The sequence below is a fragment of the Rhincodon typus genome, unplaced genomic scaffold, assembly GCF_021869965.1.
Source record: "Rhincodon typus isolate 14 unplaced genomic scaffold, sRhiTyp1.1 hic_rhity00002578, whole genome shotgun sequence".
Lineage (NCBI taxonomy): Eukaryota > Metazoa > Chordata > Chondrichthyes > Orectolobiformes > Rhincodontidae > Rhincodon > Rhincodon typus.
In genome coordinates, this window is record NW_025968216.1 from 5,364 (window position 1) to 24,190 (window position 18,827).

The 18,827-nt window shown below is 37.2% G+C and overlaps 1 protein-coding gene across 1 annotated transcript; it reads left to right on the top strand.

The window, feature by feature from the left end:
* The first annotated feature begins 357 nt into the window (after positions 1-357).
* Positions 358-16,813, top strand: LOC125481552 (nucleosome assembly protein 1-like 4). The gene is made up of 5 exons (XM_048593263.1): positions 358-1,720; positions 3,559-3,672; positions 12,963-12,998; positions 16,111-16,170; positions 16,680-16,813. The coding sequence occupies exons 1-5, from the start codon at positions 1,718-1,720 to the stop codon at positions 16,728-16,730; spliced, it is 264 nt and encodes an 87-aa protein (XP_048449220.1). The 5' UTR covers positions 358-1,717; the 3' UTR covers positions 16,731-16,813.
* The last annotated feature ends 2,014 nt before the right edge of the window (positions 16,814-18,827 follow it).

The following is an 18,827-nucleotide window of genomic DNA, read 5'->3' on the forward strand; positions in this document are numbered from 1 at the left end:
CCGCAGATCCTTGGATGTAACACAGCAGTCGATAAGATGGTTAAGGCGGCATGTGTGATTCTGTATTCTGTACTTCAGCTGATAAAGGCAACTATATAAAGTTAGTGCACAACTGGAGTACTGTGTACAGTTCTGGTTGCGACATTATACGAAGGCTGTGATTTGAGTTAGGGTTCAAATGACGTTTACCAGGATGCTGTCTGGGCTGAAGGGTCTGAGCTATAAGGAAAGATGAAGGCATAGATAGAGCTGATAGTAAGACCTGGTTTTGATTAATCGAGAGATCAATAAATAAGGCACAGTTTTAAGCTAAGAGGTAGAAGGCTGAGGGGAGAGTAGGCAAGATTTTTTTCACTGAGGGTGGTAAAAATCTGGAATTCGCTGTTGAAAGAGTGAGCCAGAAACACTATTTAGATATTCACTTGCGTTGTGATGGGCTCCAGGGCTATGGGTCAAGTGTTGTAAAACAGGATTAGTGCAGTCCGACCTTTCAGCGTGGACATGATTGGCCGAATGGCCGCCTCTTGTGTTGTAAACATCTAAGCCTGTTAGTGGACATAAATGTGTTCAGAAGAAGAAATCATTTTGACTATGAATAGTTACCATGTGCTGGGATGTGCTCAGACCAAGTAAGTGTACAGAAATGATTGCCATCTTTCCTCTGCCTTTTCAAACAAATAGGGAGTATATGAAACACTGATTTAAATATCATTTGTGGATTTAAAAGGAAATAATCACTTCCCTCCTCAATTGGTTCCCAGTGTGATATGACAAAATATAATTTTAGCTCAACTAAAGTCAACCATCTATAAATCCCTCTAGATTTGAGATTATGCATGTTATTATACATTTTGGTAATCTTGCCACTATACACATTTAATGTTCCTTCCTTTAATAACCTCCTTTCTCTGGTCTTGACAGCTATCACATACTAGAATGATAGCTTTGAGACAGCCCATTCTTCAGAGCCAAGGGAAATAAGAGGTGAGAGTGGAATTTGATCAGCCAGGCCAATCAATTGAAGTGATAGAAAGGAATACAGTCAGCCCATGAAGTGCTTGTGAGAAATGCTTGAGCAGGAATGTGTACTTCTTAACATGTCGGTAATTATAACTGATAAAACAGTCAGCCAACAGGAAGCAGCACTGATTCAGTACTGAACCTAACAAAATAGAATGGACACATTGCCTGCTTTAATAGGTACAAATCAAATTCGCATTGCAGAATGTGTTGAGATATTATTTGATTTGGTTTCCTTTTTGCTTCCAGTAAAAGATTTCTTGATCCATTCTTAAAGGCACCATTAAAGGACCTGTTCATTTACAAGTTGGTCTTGAACTGAAAATTAGCTGAAATGACTTAAAATTAAACCATACTTTAGTAATTGAACACTTTGACCTATTTCAAAGTATCTAATTACATTGAATGTGAATTTCAAAACAACACACAGGTCACATCAGTTTTTTGTTTCTGAATTCATGCATAACTTGGAGGTTACAAGGAATGAGATTTAATTCGTTGTTAGTTAATTCATCTTAAAGTCTTCAGGGCTAGTTTTTATCGGCACAGTATTAACCATTGTCAGTCTTTCACGAAAATCCTCAATTTGCGTTGTTTCCCAGCACCGTTATTCCTTAACCTGAGCCAGCTACCACTACAAAAATAACTGACATCTTTCTTTTTTGAACTTTCAGTTTCTGGACATGGTGAGGCAGAAATGGTGAGTACCTCGATGGTGTAACTAAAGAGAAAGGGTTGGTCCACAGCAGCAGACTGTTGATGCCCCTTAATTGTAATTTAAACTTTTTTAAAGGTATTGAATATTGCTGATTTTTCTATAATGTGCTTGGTGTCATGTATCTGCACTCTGACCACTGCCAGTGCTACATGGAGGTGTTTTTAGTTAAATTGGTGCAGATATGATCAGCTTTCCTATAGGTACCTGCCCACTGTCCAATGCTCTTTAGCAGCACAGTTGCAATATGGCAATGTTAAGGCTTTAGTTTAGGTTCTGAATGTTATTAGTAACCAATTGTGTAGGGCTGTTCTTAACAACGTGTTCCGTTGTGAGTGTTGCACATTGAGAATTGTCTCATTATGTTTCATTGCTTGAATATTTCTATGTGGGAATTATAACTTCAGTTTTATGAATTTCAAATGCATTGTGGACTCGTTACTTTTGTATGAATGAGATTGTATTGATGAGATCCCCAAGTGATAAAGGTGACCAATTGCTTGTACATCTGTCCATGTGTCTTTTGGATTAATCCTGTCATAGGTCCTACTCGCAAGGTTTTTCAAATCTGCTTGTGTTTTGGAGTGGTTGTCTGGTGCCTGTCAAACAGATTTGTGATTAGCACTTTTAATTGTATAAGAGGCCTTAAATTTCCTTTTGTTTCTGCTCACAAGTCCACTGAGACGGTGGTATAATTGTGGCTGGTGTAATTTTTGTGTAATTTTGGTTTGAGATCATTCGAGCACTCTCTCTAAACCTCCAAACTCAATTGTTAGTGTCTAGTCCAAATGGAGCCTTGTCAACTTGAAAGGTTACTAGAATTTAAAGTCATTTTTATTACTTTGAAAGGCAGATGGAAAATTACGTTTTGTAACATGAAGTATATTTGAGCGTATGAATTAGGTGCAGGAGTAGACCATTCATCTCCTTGAGCCCACTCCAGCATTCAATAACATTGGAAAGGGTGCAGAAAAGATTTACAAGGATGTTACCAGGAGTGGAGAGTTTGAGTTATAAGGAGAGGCTGGATAAGCTGGGACATCCTTCACTGAAGCGTAGGAGGTTGAGGGGTATAGAGGATTTTAAAATCCTAGATAAGGTGAATAGCGAAAGTGTATCCCCTAGGATTGGGGAGTTCAAAACTAGAGGGCATAATTTTTAAGGTGAGAGGAGAACAATTTAAAAGGGATCTGAGGGTCAATTTTTTTTTTTTTTAAGAGGGTGGTCCATGTGTGGAATGAACTGCCAGAGGAAGTGGTAGATACAGTTACAACAATTAAGACATTTGGATAGGTACATGAGTATGGGCCAAACACTGACAAATGGGACTAGTTTTAGGTTGGGAAACTTGGTTGGCATGGACAATTTGGACTGAAAGGTCTGTTTCCGTGCTGCATGATTCAATGACTCTAAATCCACACCTCTGCCTTTTTGTCAAAACAAAATTCAAGGCATTTGTGTGACACAAACATTACTGGCCACTTATCGATCCAAGCCTGAATGTTGTCCAGCTCTTGCTGCATTTTGACAGACTGTTTCAGAATCTGAGGATACACTGTAGTTTTACAGTCAGATTAAGTGAATGTACTGCAGTTGGCATGCTTGTCTTGATGAGAAATTGTTGTTTATTCTGCAGACTAGCATCTAAGATCAATTTGTACAAAAAATAACCATGCAGTATATGAGTGGAAACTTGCCAGGGGGGAGTTTTCTTTTAAACTACTTGAAGTTTTTTTGATATGAATCATAACACAAATATTGTATTGTGCTAACAATTGGGTATAATGAACTGATTGGATGCAAACTATTATATTATTTCCTAGGATGAAGAGTTTAATTTAGCCACAGATTTTGAAATTGGGCACTTTTTCCGTGAGCGGATAGTCCCTCGAGCGGTCTTGTATTTCACTGGAGAAGCCATAGATGATGATGAGGATGTGAGTACATTGCTAACTTGTGACCAGTTATTATTGATAAGTTGTGAAAACGAAAACAGTGTGGCACTCGAAAGAGTTGAGTGCTAAGGATTCCATCGAATGTGAAACGTTGGATGAACAGGGAGTCTCTAACTACTTCCTTGAAGCATTCAATGATCAAGCCTTGCACACCATTTGATAAGTAATAACAGATCTATGCTGAGTTGAGGATCTTTACGTAAATTAGATTTTGGTCGGCACAATCTAAAAGGCACAAAATAAATTCCCTAGAATAAGTGTTGACCATATTACAGCATATTGAAGATAAACTGGGTGCTAAGTGAGGTAGGCAAGAATTCTGAAAATTCTGCAGTGCAGTAGCTTCAGGCCTTGCTGTCATCCAGAAAGTAAATTTAAGGTTTCTCGACAATAAGGATGACTTAGAGGGAGGAGAAACAGACTGGTCGGAGCATCTTATTGAGGATGACTTTCAAATTCTGAATGAGGAGTAAAAAGGAATGTAGTCATAGCAGGGTATTGTAAGGTGTTATAGGCACTTCTGCGTAGCCAAGAGCACGAGCCCAATGGCTACTTCATCCATTCAGTGCCAAGATTTAGGACATCTACTCCAGGTCTGGAGAGCTCGGAGGGGATGCAGTGTGAGATCTACCAACATGTATCATGGAGGTACCAACTGTTACGTAAGGGCTTTCAGACACTGTCTTTCACTGAATACTGTATACTGTAGCATATAGACCTAATATTTGACAAAAACAGCATTATAAAGAAGCCAAGCCTGAAGATGGTTCTTGATCTTGCCTTCTCAATCACTCTGTATTGAATCAAGCTCTTGGATGTGGGCATGAAAGATGGCGACAGTGACAGATGCATGATCTAGAAAAGTGGCAGGAGTGAAGATCAAGAAGCAGCCCTGAAATATATCGGACTCAAATCATTGGTTTGTTTTTTTTTAAGCTTTAAGACCAGCTAGCAGCCAGAAGAGCCATAGATTTGAAGATCAGTTGTGGAAGAAAAAATATAAACAGGAAAATTTTAGAGAGAAGCCACCAACACCAACTCTGAATCTGAATAAAAATATCTTTTAGTCACTAGTAGAGGCAACAAACTTTTTCTTTATAACAGCGAGCAGTAAAAGTCTACCAGTAGCCAAGGGAATAAATCCAGAATGTGCATTCATGAAAAGAGGCCAGTTACCAGACATCCAAAGTGGGATCAGTTCCTCAGAGAAATCAAAGGCAAGAAGAAGGAAGAGTTTTGGATGGAAACTTAAAAACTATGCAGCGATGTGATAGTTTAAGCTGTTTGTTTGACAACAAGTCTGGCAACAGGCAGGTTAGGAAATTCTTCAGAAACAGACTGAGGATTGACTGTTTAAAAAAAAAAAAAAAAAATCAGGAGTCTTTTGGAATTCGAAATTTCAGTACATTAACAGTGAAACTAGTTAAATCTTTGTTTTGGTGAGCGGCGAGACTTCATTTCAGCCACTGAAATTTTATCTATTTTAATTGTTAAAAATCAACATCGTAGATCTTTTAAAAATCTGATAACATGGTGTGGAATTCACTACAAAATGCCTTGGCTGCTGAAAAAAGGCGATGATGAATTATGTCAAACTATCTTTTGATAGTTTCAAAAAGTAATGTATCTTGTGATTGAAGCCAGTTTGGAAGTTTTTGCTCTCGGATCATCTGGAACAGGAATATCTTTTATGCATCTAAATGAAAACCAAACTTTACATTGAAAACAACATTTTAGGATAGCAGAAACTTGCAACAGCAAAAGCTCAGCAACAGTTTTAATCAATGAAGAATGCAACAAGGCAACAAAATGTTCCAGTGCAAGGTTATCAAAATTCTAACATTGATCATCCAAATCAAGAAAATAACTTTTTGGTGGTGATTTAAATCAGCCACTAAGTCTTGGGCATAATTATTGTAGATGTTATTTAGATGTTTATTGGAAAGACGCACTTGGTAATAAAAGTCCACCAAGGCCTCTCCTGAAAATGTTTTTACTGTTCACTTGTCATTGACTCTTTTAGCACTTGCATTGCATATTCTTAGCATTAAATAGTCTCTGCAGACGTCCCTTTCATGTTCTCATTTTTTCCTGCCAATCATCTCGTCACTCTTAAGTCTTTTGGTTTAAGCTGCAAAGATTAAGTTTTGCAGCTTACATTCTTGGCTAGGTTTATGCAAAATTGGCTTCGTGTTCCATCATGCCTGAAATATTTGCTGCATCTCTCTTTGCGTTTAAAGAAAGTTCTCCTAGCTACATTAGTGCGTTCTAAGGTGAAAAGTGTGCATTTAAAATAATCTTTATCACTTTTCTCACTTTAGTCCCTCTTGTTGGTCCTGGTTGGAAAGCTCTGAATCAGGAGGTTACCCACTTGTATGTTTCCTACCTGAAGGATATCCAGAGATCTTCTGGGCTTCATGGGTGTCACATCCCTACGCTTTAACCTTGCACCTCTTATGCCTCCACCTGTAACTAATCGTAGGATGGAACCTGGGTTTTCTAATGCTGATGGTAAAGCCCCTTTACATGCAGCAACTCTACTTGCCTTGTTTTTGCCCACAGTGTTGATCAGCCTATCAACCATCCATCCCCACTTTCACCCATAGGATTTGGCAAGCAAATGTAAAATGATTATCAATTGCACAATTATTATTTACAAGTGAAATGATCCATATCTAAAGATGGATTTGTACATTAAGTTTGAGGTTCCACAAATCTTGCTACCAAATGCTGATCTTCATGTCCTCGGTGCCTTTATTAATGGATTCTGATTCCTCTGCCCAGGTTGTAGCAATCAGATTTGCCAATGTTCTTGTGGCATCTCAGAAGATTTGCTGGCAAAGGTGGTTTCTCCTGGTCAGACATGGTGACATAGGTCACCCGTTTCTGTTGTTAATGTTGAAACTGAAAATAAGAGCTCATTTGTGACAGTCTTTGATTTATCAGTTGTTAAATGACTTGAATCAAAAAAAGCTTCTAACTCTTGATTGGGCAGTCCAAGTTACAGTGGATGCAATTAAGAAAAAATGTTTATAAATGCATGTATGAAGGAGGGATAGGGCGGCGAAGGAATAGGGGCAAAAGTTGGTGTATGAGCTTTGGGACCCTGGAGCAATCTTATGATGATGTCATGGAGCTGCTCCTCACTGAGCATAAATAGCACAGTGTGGACAGAGTTAAGGAAGACAATAGAGAATTACACAGAAGCCAAGTTGGAGTAGACCAATTAGCATTCAGCAGTTGAGTTTATGGAATAGTCTTTCTAAAAATTTAACATTACATTTAGAGCCTGATTATATTTTCTAATTCTGTGTATTGTAGTATTTTGGTCTTAGTATGTCATAAACAGTGTTATAAGAAGTTCAAGCCTGAAGGCAGTCTTAACCTTGCCTTCTCCTTGACCACTTTGTTTTGAACCCAAACTCTTAAATGTGGGCATTAAGACTGTGACATTAGTGGGATGCGGAAAGAAGGTCTGCTTAGACAGTTCAGGTTCAAGGCATCAAATTGAAGACCAGAATCTCAATGGTTATAATGTCCTGGATTATTATCTGCCTACCTGCAGAGAGCATATAGATTAGTGTAGTTAATATGAAGCTCAAAGACTGATATAGGAGAAATGGGGTTCATGGGGCACTACTATCAGTACTGGAGAAAATGGGGGCTGTACTTCTAAGACAATCTGTACCCAAGGATGAGCAGTCACCCTTGGGATGTTGCAGCAAAACATGGATAGAGTCAAGGCAGAAAAGTAGAAAATGGTAATATGGAAAATGAAATTTGGAGAATGGTAGGAAGGGACAGGGGAGAATAAATCTAAAAGCTAAAAATCCCAATCAGACATTTATAAAGATGAGGCCAAACTAAAAGTTCTGCATCAGAATGTGCTCATAACAAAGTAAATTAGTTGATAGTGCACGTTGATGTAAATAAATATGATCTGATGGCTGTTACAATGATGTGTCTACATGGCAAGAATTAGATCCTGAATACTGAAGGGGCTAAATGACATTCAAGAAAAATTGGAAGCTAAGTAAACATGGAGGGGTTGCACTGTTGTCAACGATGTCATCAATATGCAACAGTTAAAAATTACTTTGGTTTAGGAAATTAGGATGTAGAATTGGTTTAGGTGGAGATGGGAAATATTATCCTTAGGAAAAAGAAATCGCTCGGGTATGCTGTATAGGTCCGTTAATGGGAAGCCCAATATAGAATGAAATATAGGAGAACAAATTTTGTATTTGTGATAAATGGAAAGCAATAATCATGTGTGATTTTAAACTGGAAGCATCAAACTGAATGTAGTAGCCTGATTTCTTCAAATAATTTTGAGAACTTCTTGCAGCAGCATGTTCTGCAACCTATCTAAGCAGGTTAAACTGGAGTTGGCACTGTGTAATGCAACTGGATAAATAATCACCTCTGATTAAAGGCACCCTTGGATGATAATGACCACAATATGATTTGATTTTGTGTACACTCTGAAAGGGAGCTACTTGGATCAAAGCCTGTATTTTAAACTTAAATAAGGGCAATTATATAGTCATGAAAGCATGTAATTGCACAACTAAGTAGTGCGGACAGGCATTTAAAGAATATTCTGAAATATCTCAGTATATTCTGACTACAAAGAAAAATACTAAGGGAAGGATCCACTCTTTGTGGCTTACTAAAATTGAGGAAACCATCAACCTTGAGGAAAAAGTATATAATTGCACAGAGATGAATGACACATCAGATGATTGGGTAGGAGATAAAGAACAGCAAAGAATGACTGACTAAAAAATTAAAATTAGCAGAAACCAACTGCAAAAGTAAGAACAAATAACAAACATTTCTATAGGTATTTACATGGAAAAGATTAAAGTGAGTGGTTTTCTAGGGCATGACAGTGGGAAATTAATACGTGTTAAGGAAGTTGAAATTAGCAAAAATTTTTACTTCTCTCTACACTAAAGAGAATACAAAAAAAAATCTAGCAATACTGTATATTCGTTAGTGGAAGGGAGAGAAGAACTTGGTGAAATTGTAATTAGCAGAAAAGTGGTACCAAGTAAATTGGATCTGTAGACTGAAACAGGGTCCTGATGTACTTCATCCTAGGGTCTTAAGTGATGGCTAACAATTGTAGTGGATGTGTTGATGCTGATTTTGGAAATGTCTGATTGAAAAGTAGCAAAAAATAATTCCTCTATTCAAGAAGGAAAAAGCAAGAAACTATAGGCCAGTTATTTTGATGTCTGTCATGAGAAGGTGTTAGAATCTCTTAAGGAAGTTATAGCTGAACACTAGAAAACTCAAGGTAATTCGGATGAATCAATATGGCTTTGTGAAAGAGAAGTTATTTTGAAAATAAATTATTGGAGTTCTTTTGAAGGAGTAAAATAAGCAATAGATGAAGTGGGTGTCTGTTGATGTATTGTGCTTGATTTTCCAGAATTTGACAAGGTGCCATGTTAAAGGTTCTTTGGCAAAGTAAGACCTCAGGTGATGTACTTAGCATGGAAAGAAGATTGGCTGTTGGTGGAAAATGGACAATATGCATAAATGGGTCTTTGAAGAGCTGTGACTTGTGGAGTGCTGCATGAGTCTGTGGTGGTGTCCCAGTTTAGTCAGTATTTAGATAAGGGAGCATGGGTATGGTATTTAAATTTGCATATGACCCAAAGATATGTAGAAAAATATGTTGTGAAACAGACATTAGGATCCTGACGTGGATATATTGAGTGAGTAAAAAATACTGACCAGTGGAGTATATTGTGGGAAAATGTGGGGTTCACTTCGATAAGAAGAAAATCTTTTTAACAAAAAATAGTATTACTTAAATGAAGAGTGACTTCATAATTCCAAGGTGCTGAGAAATCTAAGTTTTCAAGTGCGTGAGTCACAAAGTTAGTATGCAGGTACAGGGAGTATTTATGGCTAATGAAATTCTATCCTTCGTTACAAGAAGAATTGAACATAAAAGTAAGGAATTTTACGTTTTATTTGTGTAGGGCATTGGTGAGACTATATTTCAGATATCTGTATGCAGCTTTGATCTCCTTTTAGGAAGACCATAAATGCATCGGAGGCTGGTCATAGAAGGTCTACTAGATTGCTACCGGAATGTACAGGTTGTCTTGTGAGGAAAGGTTGGACAGATTGGGTTTGTTTTCACTGGGTTTTAAAAAGTGAACTGTGACTCAATTTAATTATACAAGATTTTGAAAGGTCACAACCAAGTGGATATGGAAACGATGCTTCCTCTTGTGGGTGAGTCCAGATTTGGGGGCATGATTTAAAAACAAGGGGCTGCCCTTTTTAGGATAGATGAAGGGAATTTTTTTTAAGGATTCTACATCGTCAGAACTCTCTGCCTCTGAAGAGTATGGAGGCAAAGTTGTTGAATATTTTAACACGGGGCTAGATTGATTCTCTTGCTTAATTAATAATAATCTAACATTATTGGGTTAGTTGGGGTGTGGACTTCAAAACACAGCATAAACAGATTTGCTGCGATCTTACTGAACGGTGGAGCAAGCTTAAGGGAACAGTGATCGTCACAGATATTGAATGTCAATGAGACTTTGGTGACTAGGATTAAAATAGCTTTTAGTTAAAAGATCCTATCTGCTGAAGAAGGGTGTAGACCCGAAACGTCAGCTTTCCTGCTCCTCTGATGCTGCTTAGCCTGCTGTGTTCATCCAGCTCTACACCTTGTTATATCTATGCTGAATTTGCTTCATTTTTTGAGGATATCTTAAGTAAATTAGTCTTTTGATAAATTGCTCAATTGAAATTAAAGAGAAATAATTGGAAACCGCATTGTAGGTGAGGAATTGGCTGAAGGAAAAATAATTTATGCACGGATTTTAGGATTGCAGTTTGAGGGGCGGATAGAAGATAAAATGGTTTTCCAGTATTCAACATACGAGTCCTCATCTGTCTTAATGCCAGGTATTGGGTGGAGCGGGGCTAGGTACTTTTGAGATGGGCAGAGTGGAGATAGATTGATCCAGGTGTGTTTGCACTGTTCATAACCTGCTTCTAATGGTTCCTGTTAAACTGTGTTTGATTCAAGTCTCATTAAGTCAGCAAAATCCATGGACTGAAAATTGGTCCATAGCTTTGTCTGGATGGAGTTAAAACAGTTTTCTTCTTTACATTTAGCAGCAGGCAGCAGCGGATGTCATGAAATTGACCTTTATGATTATTAAGAAGAGATCGCTTTTGTAGCATTCACTTCAGACCTTACTAAAATCCTTGAATATTGATCAGAACAACACATGAACTTTTCAACTAAAGTGATGTCTGAGTGTTTATTGTTTGCTTAAAACAACTCTACGATCACTTTGAGCAGAGAATTGATACATTTCTGTAGACTAGACAATGTGCACGCTTGCAAATCTGGATTTCTGAGCTTTTTTAAAGAAAAGGACTGCATGTTTTGTGAGCTTGAAAACTTAATGAGTTAAAATACAGTAGAGGTGGTGCATCGAAGCTGTAGAATTTAGGCATTTCAACATGCTTGTCTGCAAGCAGGAGCAAAAATCCTACAGGATGTCTTATCTACCAGATACCCGGGTACCTGGTGAGAAACTTGGCATAGTGTAGGAAGGATCCAGTTGTCAAGGTCAATTCGGGTGCCATTAACTTAGTTTTAACCAAGAGAGAGTGAGAGTAAAAAGTGTGGGAAACTAGGGGCTAAATTTAAAAAGAACTGCAAAGAAGGTAATCTCTGGATTACAACTTGAGTCTCTAGCAAATTTATGTGCTTTGTTTAAAACATTGCTTACAATCCCCAGATTCACTTGAACAAAATTAATTTTATTTCTTGGGATACTGACAACAGTACTGAGGAAGGATGGAATTGTTCTAATGGGTGGTACTGCACCTGAACCACATTGAGACCAGTATCCTGACGAATTGAATAGCTAGATTTGTAGGATGAGGCTTTAAATAAAATAGTTGAGGTAAGGGTTGGCAGAGAAAGAGAGTTCAGTGAGCATGATTTAGAAAATTGAGGTAGTCCAAGGCAATAAGGCAAGTTTACAAACCTCTGTGACAGGAAGTGACAGACCATAAAAATAGACAAGTCCACCTGAAAGTTGGGTCCGGCTTTGAAAAAATGGTGAAAGGACAAATTTGAAGACTCATTATCTGAAAGCGTGCAGTCATCATAACAAAGTAGCTGAACCAGTTGCAGAAAAAGAAAAAAAATGTTAATACGATCATCACAGAAACATGATTGCAAGATGACCAAGACTGGGAACTGAATATTTCAGGAAATTTGACATTCCTATAGGCTGGGCAAAAAAAAAGTGGAGTCACATTGTTAATGGCGATGGCGCGGTACAAAATAACACCGATTTAGAAGCTCAAGTTCCCGAATTAGATTGGGTGAAACTAATAAATAGCAAGGGAAATAAGTCACTAATGACAGTAGTCCACATGTTACCTAACTAACTACTATGTAGGATATCATAGGTAGAAATCATAAAAAATTGAGGCTTGTAAGAAAGATAATACCAGTTACTTTGTTCATGACATTTAATGCAACTTATTTCATTGCAGCATAACATTTACCTTCTTTTCCGTTGAAATCATTCTTTATGGGAACATCTACACAGCTTCGATTTCAAGGTCGAAGTATTTTCTGCAGCAGGAAATGCAGTGACCTAAAATAAGATCTAAAATAAAATAATGCCAAAATCAAAAATAACTCGGCTATGCATTATATGGAGTCTTGTGTCTCTGATCTTAATCCTGCCCAAACCACTGGTGTACTTTTTGATTTTGAAAGGTTTAACCTATCTATTGTTATTTAAATGTGTAGATCATTATACTTGCCTGCAGCTATGATATGTTCCTTTGAAAAGAAACTTTGGGTGAGTATGTACCTGCTAAACATCCCTAAACATTGTAATTGGCCTTTCTGACCTGGTAAACTTTTGACATTGTACTCCCAACATGTTGGTTTCATTTCTTACATTGTGGTCTCAACACTACTTTTGACGAAGATTTTTTTTATAAATAAACTTAAGGCTTAAAACAAGTTTGGAAATAAATTGCACAAAAAGTAAAGAATGGAAGAATTATCTGTACTGAAATTTCCCAACGAGTAACTTTTCCTACAGAGGAATATGCAGAGCATGTTCATCGGGCTTTAATATGTATTTTGTTGGAGGTTACATAGTTTGAAAAGTGTAAGCCTGAGCATAACGTTATTTGCAATGTTAGAATTATATTAGGTTTCATAAGAAATATGTAATCTTTTTCTTTTCCAGTATGAGGTGGAGGAAGGTGAAGAAGGTGAAGAGGAGGTAAGAAAGTATACAGTTAGATTTATTTTACTTTGCATGTTACAGCTGGCACCCACTCTAGCAGTTGCCTTTTCTCTTCAGAAAAATGTGTAGATTATTTATCTTGCCCTCCAAAAGAGGACACCTAATGAAATTGTCTGACCATGTTTTCTTTCCAAGTATCAGGTACTAACAAAACAAAATCAGTTTTCAGTACCAAGTTTGTTTCTGATTAATCCTGATCATCTTTCTGAAGAAATAGTCTCAGGCAAAGGGGTTAACCATTTACCACGGGTGAAAAATTTCTTCATGCAGAATGTTCTGAAGTTTTGAAATTGGCCATTCTGGAGAGCTGTGGTTATTTTGTTAATCAAATTAAAGATAGACCGTTTTTTGGGGTAATGTGGGACTAAAGTGGGAGAGTGAAATTGATGCCAAAGTTTGTACTGAATGGCAATGCAGGCTGAAGACCATGTGGCCCTTCCTGCTCATATTTGTCCTGTTCTTTAAGACATGTAGCACTATCCTGGACAGCTTGACTGAATTAGCGTCTTTCCTCCAGGCTGCACTCTCTTTTCTTTGATTTTGGAGCAAATCGTATTATGGAAACTGCTTTAGGTAAAGTAACAGCTGGGCATGCGGCTGTGCAGCAGGGAATGGACCAGTAATGCTCGGTTTGCATTTCCATTGTAAGGAATGGAGCAACAGAGCTGAGCATGTGGTTGCACTTGGAAATGCAATAATGGTGCTTGTGTACAGCTGCACTATAGGGGCTGAAAGGATAGCACGTGTGCTTATGGGAGTGGAAAGTTAGCACAGGCAATGTGGTCATACAATAACTAATTGTATTTGCATTTGTTCAAAGGTGTTGAGTTGGCTTTTCGTAAAATGAGAGCACAGAAGTCTGCTGAGTTGGCTAATGGATTAGCCGTAGCTAATTAGCCATTAGCTCTTTCTTTCCCTGTAACCTTGCAAATTCTTTTCTTTTGAAATATATGTCCCATGCTGTTTTAAGCTACAGCTGTTGGATATGCTGTCTGTACTGTTTTTAGTTGTACTTTTGGTAACAAGATACTTTAATCATGTCAAGTTTATCCCATGCTGACTATGTGAATTATTTTAAATCAAATTGAAGGGATCCAAATAAACAAGAGTCTCCTTGTCTGTTTGGGTTAATGGGGTGGAGGGAAGAGGTGGAATTGGGTTATTTAAGATCTGATGTAACAGTGGTATAATTGTCTGTTTTGGGGTTGGAGGGGAGCGAGAGAATAAGGTTATTTGAAAGCTTGATGATTGGAATACTGCACCCAAACACACACCTAACGCATAGACAAGATGTGTTTTAGGGAAATTCCATAGTGCAACTTAGTCCTATTGAAGGGAATATGTCTTTAAGAATTTTGTTTACTCTTTGAGATTATTCAGTCAGCCTAAAAGGACAAATCCTTTCCTTTATGTGGTGGTTTAGAAGGTTTTAATATCTTTCCTTGATACCATAGTAAATGATAAATTGATGAAGCTTTTATCACTCATAGGTACTTTGAATTACTGAGTTGTAATGGAGAAAAGCAGTTTACTGTAGAAATTAATTTCTTTGTAATCAAAAATTTCAAACTGTTCACTTAGTTTTTTTTCTCCTCCCAGGAGGCAGAAACTTTGCGGCTTCCCTGTTTAATTCATTTTATATTTGTTTTCATTGATAAATAGCTGACAGTCAGAATGCTTAAAGTTCAGTCATGAATTTGTGATCAGTTAGTTAATCTCAGCAGCAGGTACATGACAGTTGGTCTTTATCCTTTTGGATAAGGTAGGGGGGAAAATGTGATTTTTGTTCCTTGTTATGATTCGCAGATGAATAAATTTGTGACAAGATTGATCTCTACTGTATTGCCTATCAAATAGAACAAAATGGTGGACAAAGTGAGTTTTTTTTTAAAAATAGCATGTAGAACGAAAACTTATTTAAAAATAGCCATTTTATACAGACTTAAATCACCTTTCAAGTGTCAAGCTTATTGATCAAATTTCACTTTAGCACAATCTTTAGGATGAATTGGAGAATGAGACCATTCAATCAGGACATGAAGGTGTAATAGTAATCACTTGTCATTTTGAAGACGCCTCACTTTTAGACAGTTCTTCCATTGCTACCTAGTTACTTTTTTTTGACAAGTTGGGAAGTGATGGGGATGAATTTGTTGGAACGTTGGGTTTCTGATCAGTTCAACTGAAAAACTGGGTAATTGAGAACTGAAACACTGCTGGTGGAGACTGTAATTGCACTGGTGATTTTTATATAGGAACTGTTCATTTAAATATAGGTGCTAGATTTATAATAGGAAATATTGACTGAGTGTGCATGTAGGTGCAAGACTGTTTGTATGGGTGGCGGATATAGGTTTGCTTTATAAAACAAACACCCGTTGATTGTTTAGCTTCTACTGGGGACGTTAATGAAATTTTTCATCTTGCTGTGGAAGAAGTAATGGATCAATCCACTAATCTGTGCAATATAAATGTGCAATCTTGGAGGAATTAGACCCATATCTTTTCACTCCACAGCAGCATCTTGCATCGCTACCAAAGTGCCCCACGCTTGAATTTCTTCATGTTCAGACACCTGTGTTAGTCCAGAAGTTGGATCCATAACGTCATATGAGCGCTGCAGAGGAACTTTGCAGTCAATGCATTGAGCTGTCTCATCAAAGCAGATTCTTGTATTCGGTTTTCCAGAGGTGTCATATTTGCACTTACTGAAAAGGAAGTTGTTGATTGTATCACTTCCATGTCTTTGTGAAGACATGATGTCTGGTTTGAAAAATCTTGCTGCAAATGATGCATTTTACTCATGCATTCTGCCAGCAATGCACTAATTTTGAAACAAGTATCTGAATTGACAAGATTTTGTTAGAGGGTTACAGCATTAATAAATATCCTGTAATTTGGGTGGAAGACCCTGAAGTAGCTGCCTTTTGTTGTTCAAAATTGCGGTGTCTCAGAGCTGGGAAATGGTCATCATTTATGGTGGGTTTTAGGTGTTAAGTTGGCAACTTGAGACACTGGTTTGGCCTACTTCAGTTTGACTAAGTGGCACCAAAGTCCATTTTAATGATCTGAAACTTTCTTTTAACAGGATGATGATGATGTTGAGGAGGAGGGAGATGAAGATGATGATGCTGAGATTGATCCTAAAGTGAGTTTCTGTTGGATAGTTTGATTTTTAACTAACAATCAACTTAGTTTTAATCTTAAACAGCAAACATCTGGAAATGCTGAGAATATGAAACTGAAACAGAAAATGCCGGAAACACTCAGGAAATCACGTGAAGTGTGCTAAGTTGCCTGTTGCCTGTTTCTAGCATTTAAATGTTTTGGTTTTCTTTTAAGCTACTTGTCTCTTTGTATGCTCTATATATACATATCCCAGAATTTCAAATGGGTCTTTAAACTTCTGGTATGTTGGGTCATTAAATTTGTTTCACAAGCAGTTGAATTCTGTGCTGCTTTTTTAAAAAAAAAATCCAATAACTGAGTTAAATGCCCTTGCATTTGGTGCTAGTTTGTCTGCTTCATAAATCATATTTCTAATTTTGTTTCCGGAGTTACTATTTAACATTAATACAGTTTGTTTCCTTGTTCTCACGATAAGTTGTTACTTTAGATAGCTGGATCCAATCTGAAGCTTTGTCATTTTCATTCCAGTCCTTTTCACAACTTCGGTGTGGTTCCAGGTTCATTAGTGAAATTCAATGACTTTATTTAAGATTTGGCAAGGAGACACTGCCAGAAGGAAACTACCTGACAAGCAACAAACAGGTTTAGTTAATTGTTTCTTTATTTGTTTAGGTGCCATCAACCTGTATAAAATGCAATTGAAACTGCACCGTGTTCTGCACTGAACCACCGCTCCCCCACCAACCCCCTCACCCCCCCGCCCACCCATCCCCCATGTTTCAAATGGATTGTGATCCAAGTCTAGCTGTAAAATTACAGCATTATTGACCTTGTTTACCTGGGGTGCTTTATGTATAACGTGGGTCCAAGCCTATTAAACTATTATTGATCACCACTCCGAGGCCGCAGCTCCCAGCTGGGGTTGAGCAACAATTTTTGGCATTTTTCTATGTTTCTTCTTGAAATTTGGATGAGATGTGAAAGGTAGTCTTATTTGCCCAATCCTAACTGTTTTGTGGGCAATAAGCATTAACCACAGTATTGGGATGGTGACATGCCAGTCCAGGTAGAATCCATTAAGGATCATGTGGGATTTGTAGACTTTTCAGGAAAAAAAAAAGCAGTTTTCAAAGTTATTTTGCAGTGCTATCTCACCAGATTTATTGCATTCAGTTTCACAACTTGCATTGTTGAGATTCCAAGACTTCTAGATTATTAGTCCACTCCCATAACCACTAGGTTGCCATATCTTAATGTAGAAATACTGTTTAGTTTGTTAGTTGATGTGTGCTGAGCTGAGCATTAGCAGGCATGCTAAAATATTCTGCACGTTCACTTTATTTAATAGCACCATGACTATTGCGTGCTGTTTTAAGGTTCGAAACTGATTTTTTTCTTCTGGCTAGTCCTTATTTGCTTCTGCAGTGTCCATACTTGCAAATCCAAGGTTAAAGCCAAGTAAGTAACATTATTTAGGACATCGCTCTTAATCTCTTTGGTACATAATAGTTTCATGCCTTTTGGATTTGTTGCTCTGTGCTCATTTGACACATTCATCAACTTCAACATAATACTTGGGAATAATCGTCTTGAAGAGCTTTATGGTGCAAAGCAGCTTCGCATGTAAATAGTTCCCTATTCTATCTCTGTTTGCATGTGTACTCCTCAAATGTAGTCGGTCTTTCTTATTTCAATTCCTATTGACAAGATTGTATTTGACTTCTACCTGTTTGATCCTTTCCTTAAGATTGCAGTTTATTGAACAACACACATGTTCCTTTCACAAGTTAACTCTAACCATTGCATTCAAATATTAACTTTAAAATTTGAAATGTTTAATTTTAATAATTGATGATAAAGTTCTCTACTTATCCTATTGTATACAGTCAGTCCCAAAACCTAAAGCTCCCCATTCTGTCATTTGCTAATCTAAATTACTATTGGGCATTTTAAGTTCTGTGTAACAGGTGTTTTGATTCAGCAGTTAAAAAAAGTCTTGATTTCTATAGTTCTCTGTATTGCTTTCAAATGCTGTTGAAACTTGTTAACTATTGGAGTTAGTGTGTGTTAGTGCATGCAGGGCATGCTGATTTTAGGAGTAGAAATTAATTATTGATAGACCAAGATTAGATACTTCATGTTCAAATGATTAAATCAAAAGGTTTTCATATGTTTTTCAAGTTGATGTGTATGCCTTAGGAAATTTATTTTTTCTCGTGTTGACAGATGCACATTTCAAAATAATTTTTGAGCTGTTTCCCATTTTATAGTAAGTGTCTCACTACCTCCCCAATAAATCAATAAACAAGGGACATGCGGTGCCAAAGGTGTCTTTATAAGTCGTTTTTGATAATTCAGTTTTGTAAACTGAGAAGTAATTGCACTTACCTTGTATTAGCCAAAACTTTTGAAATGGTAAGTTAGTAAAGCATTGTGTAAAAGGAAAAAGACATGCGCTTGAAGTTGAATTGAAGATACTGATATGAATTTTAAGCTTTATAGGAGTTCAAAGAGGGAAACCTCACCATTCAGAAGTTAAAATCTAAAGTATGTCAAAATTAGTAACAGATTTGTTTAGAACTTAAATTATGCTCTTCCTTTTCCCTCCTTCTAGCTAGTTGTTTCTTTAATCTGATTCCACTAACATAGCTCGCTGTTAGTTTGACAAATGGTTAA

Excerpts from the sequence above, each read along its gene's own strand:
- LOC125481552 (XM_048593263.1), top strand. Across the intron at positions 3,673-12,962 it reads CCATAGATGATGATGAGGAT|TATGAGGTGGAGGAAGGTGA; the intron begins GTGAGTACATTG and ends TTTCTTTTCCAG. Across the intron at positions 16,171-16,679 it reads ATGCTGAGATTGATCCTAAA|TCCTTTTCACAACTTCGGTG; the intron begins GTGAGTTTCTGT and ends TTTTCATTCCAG.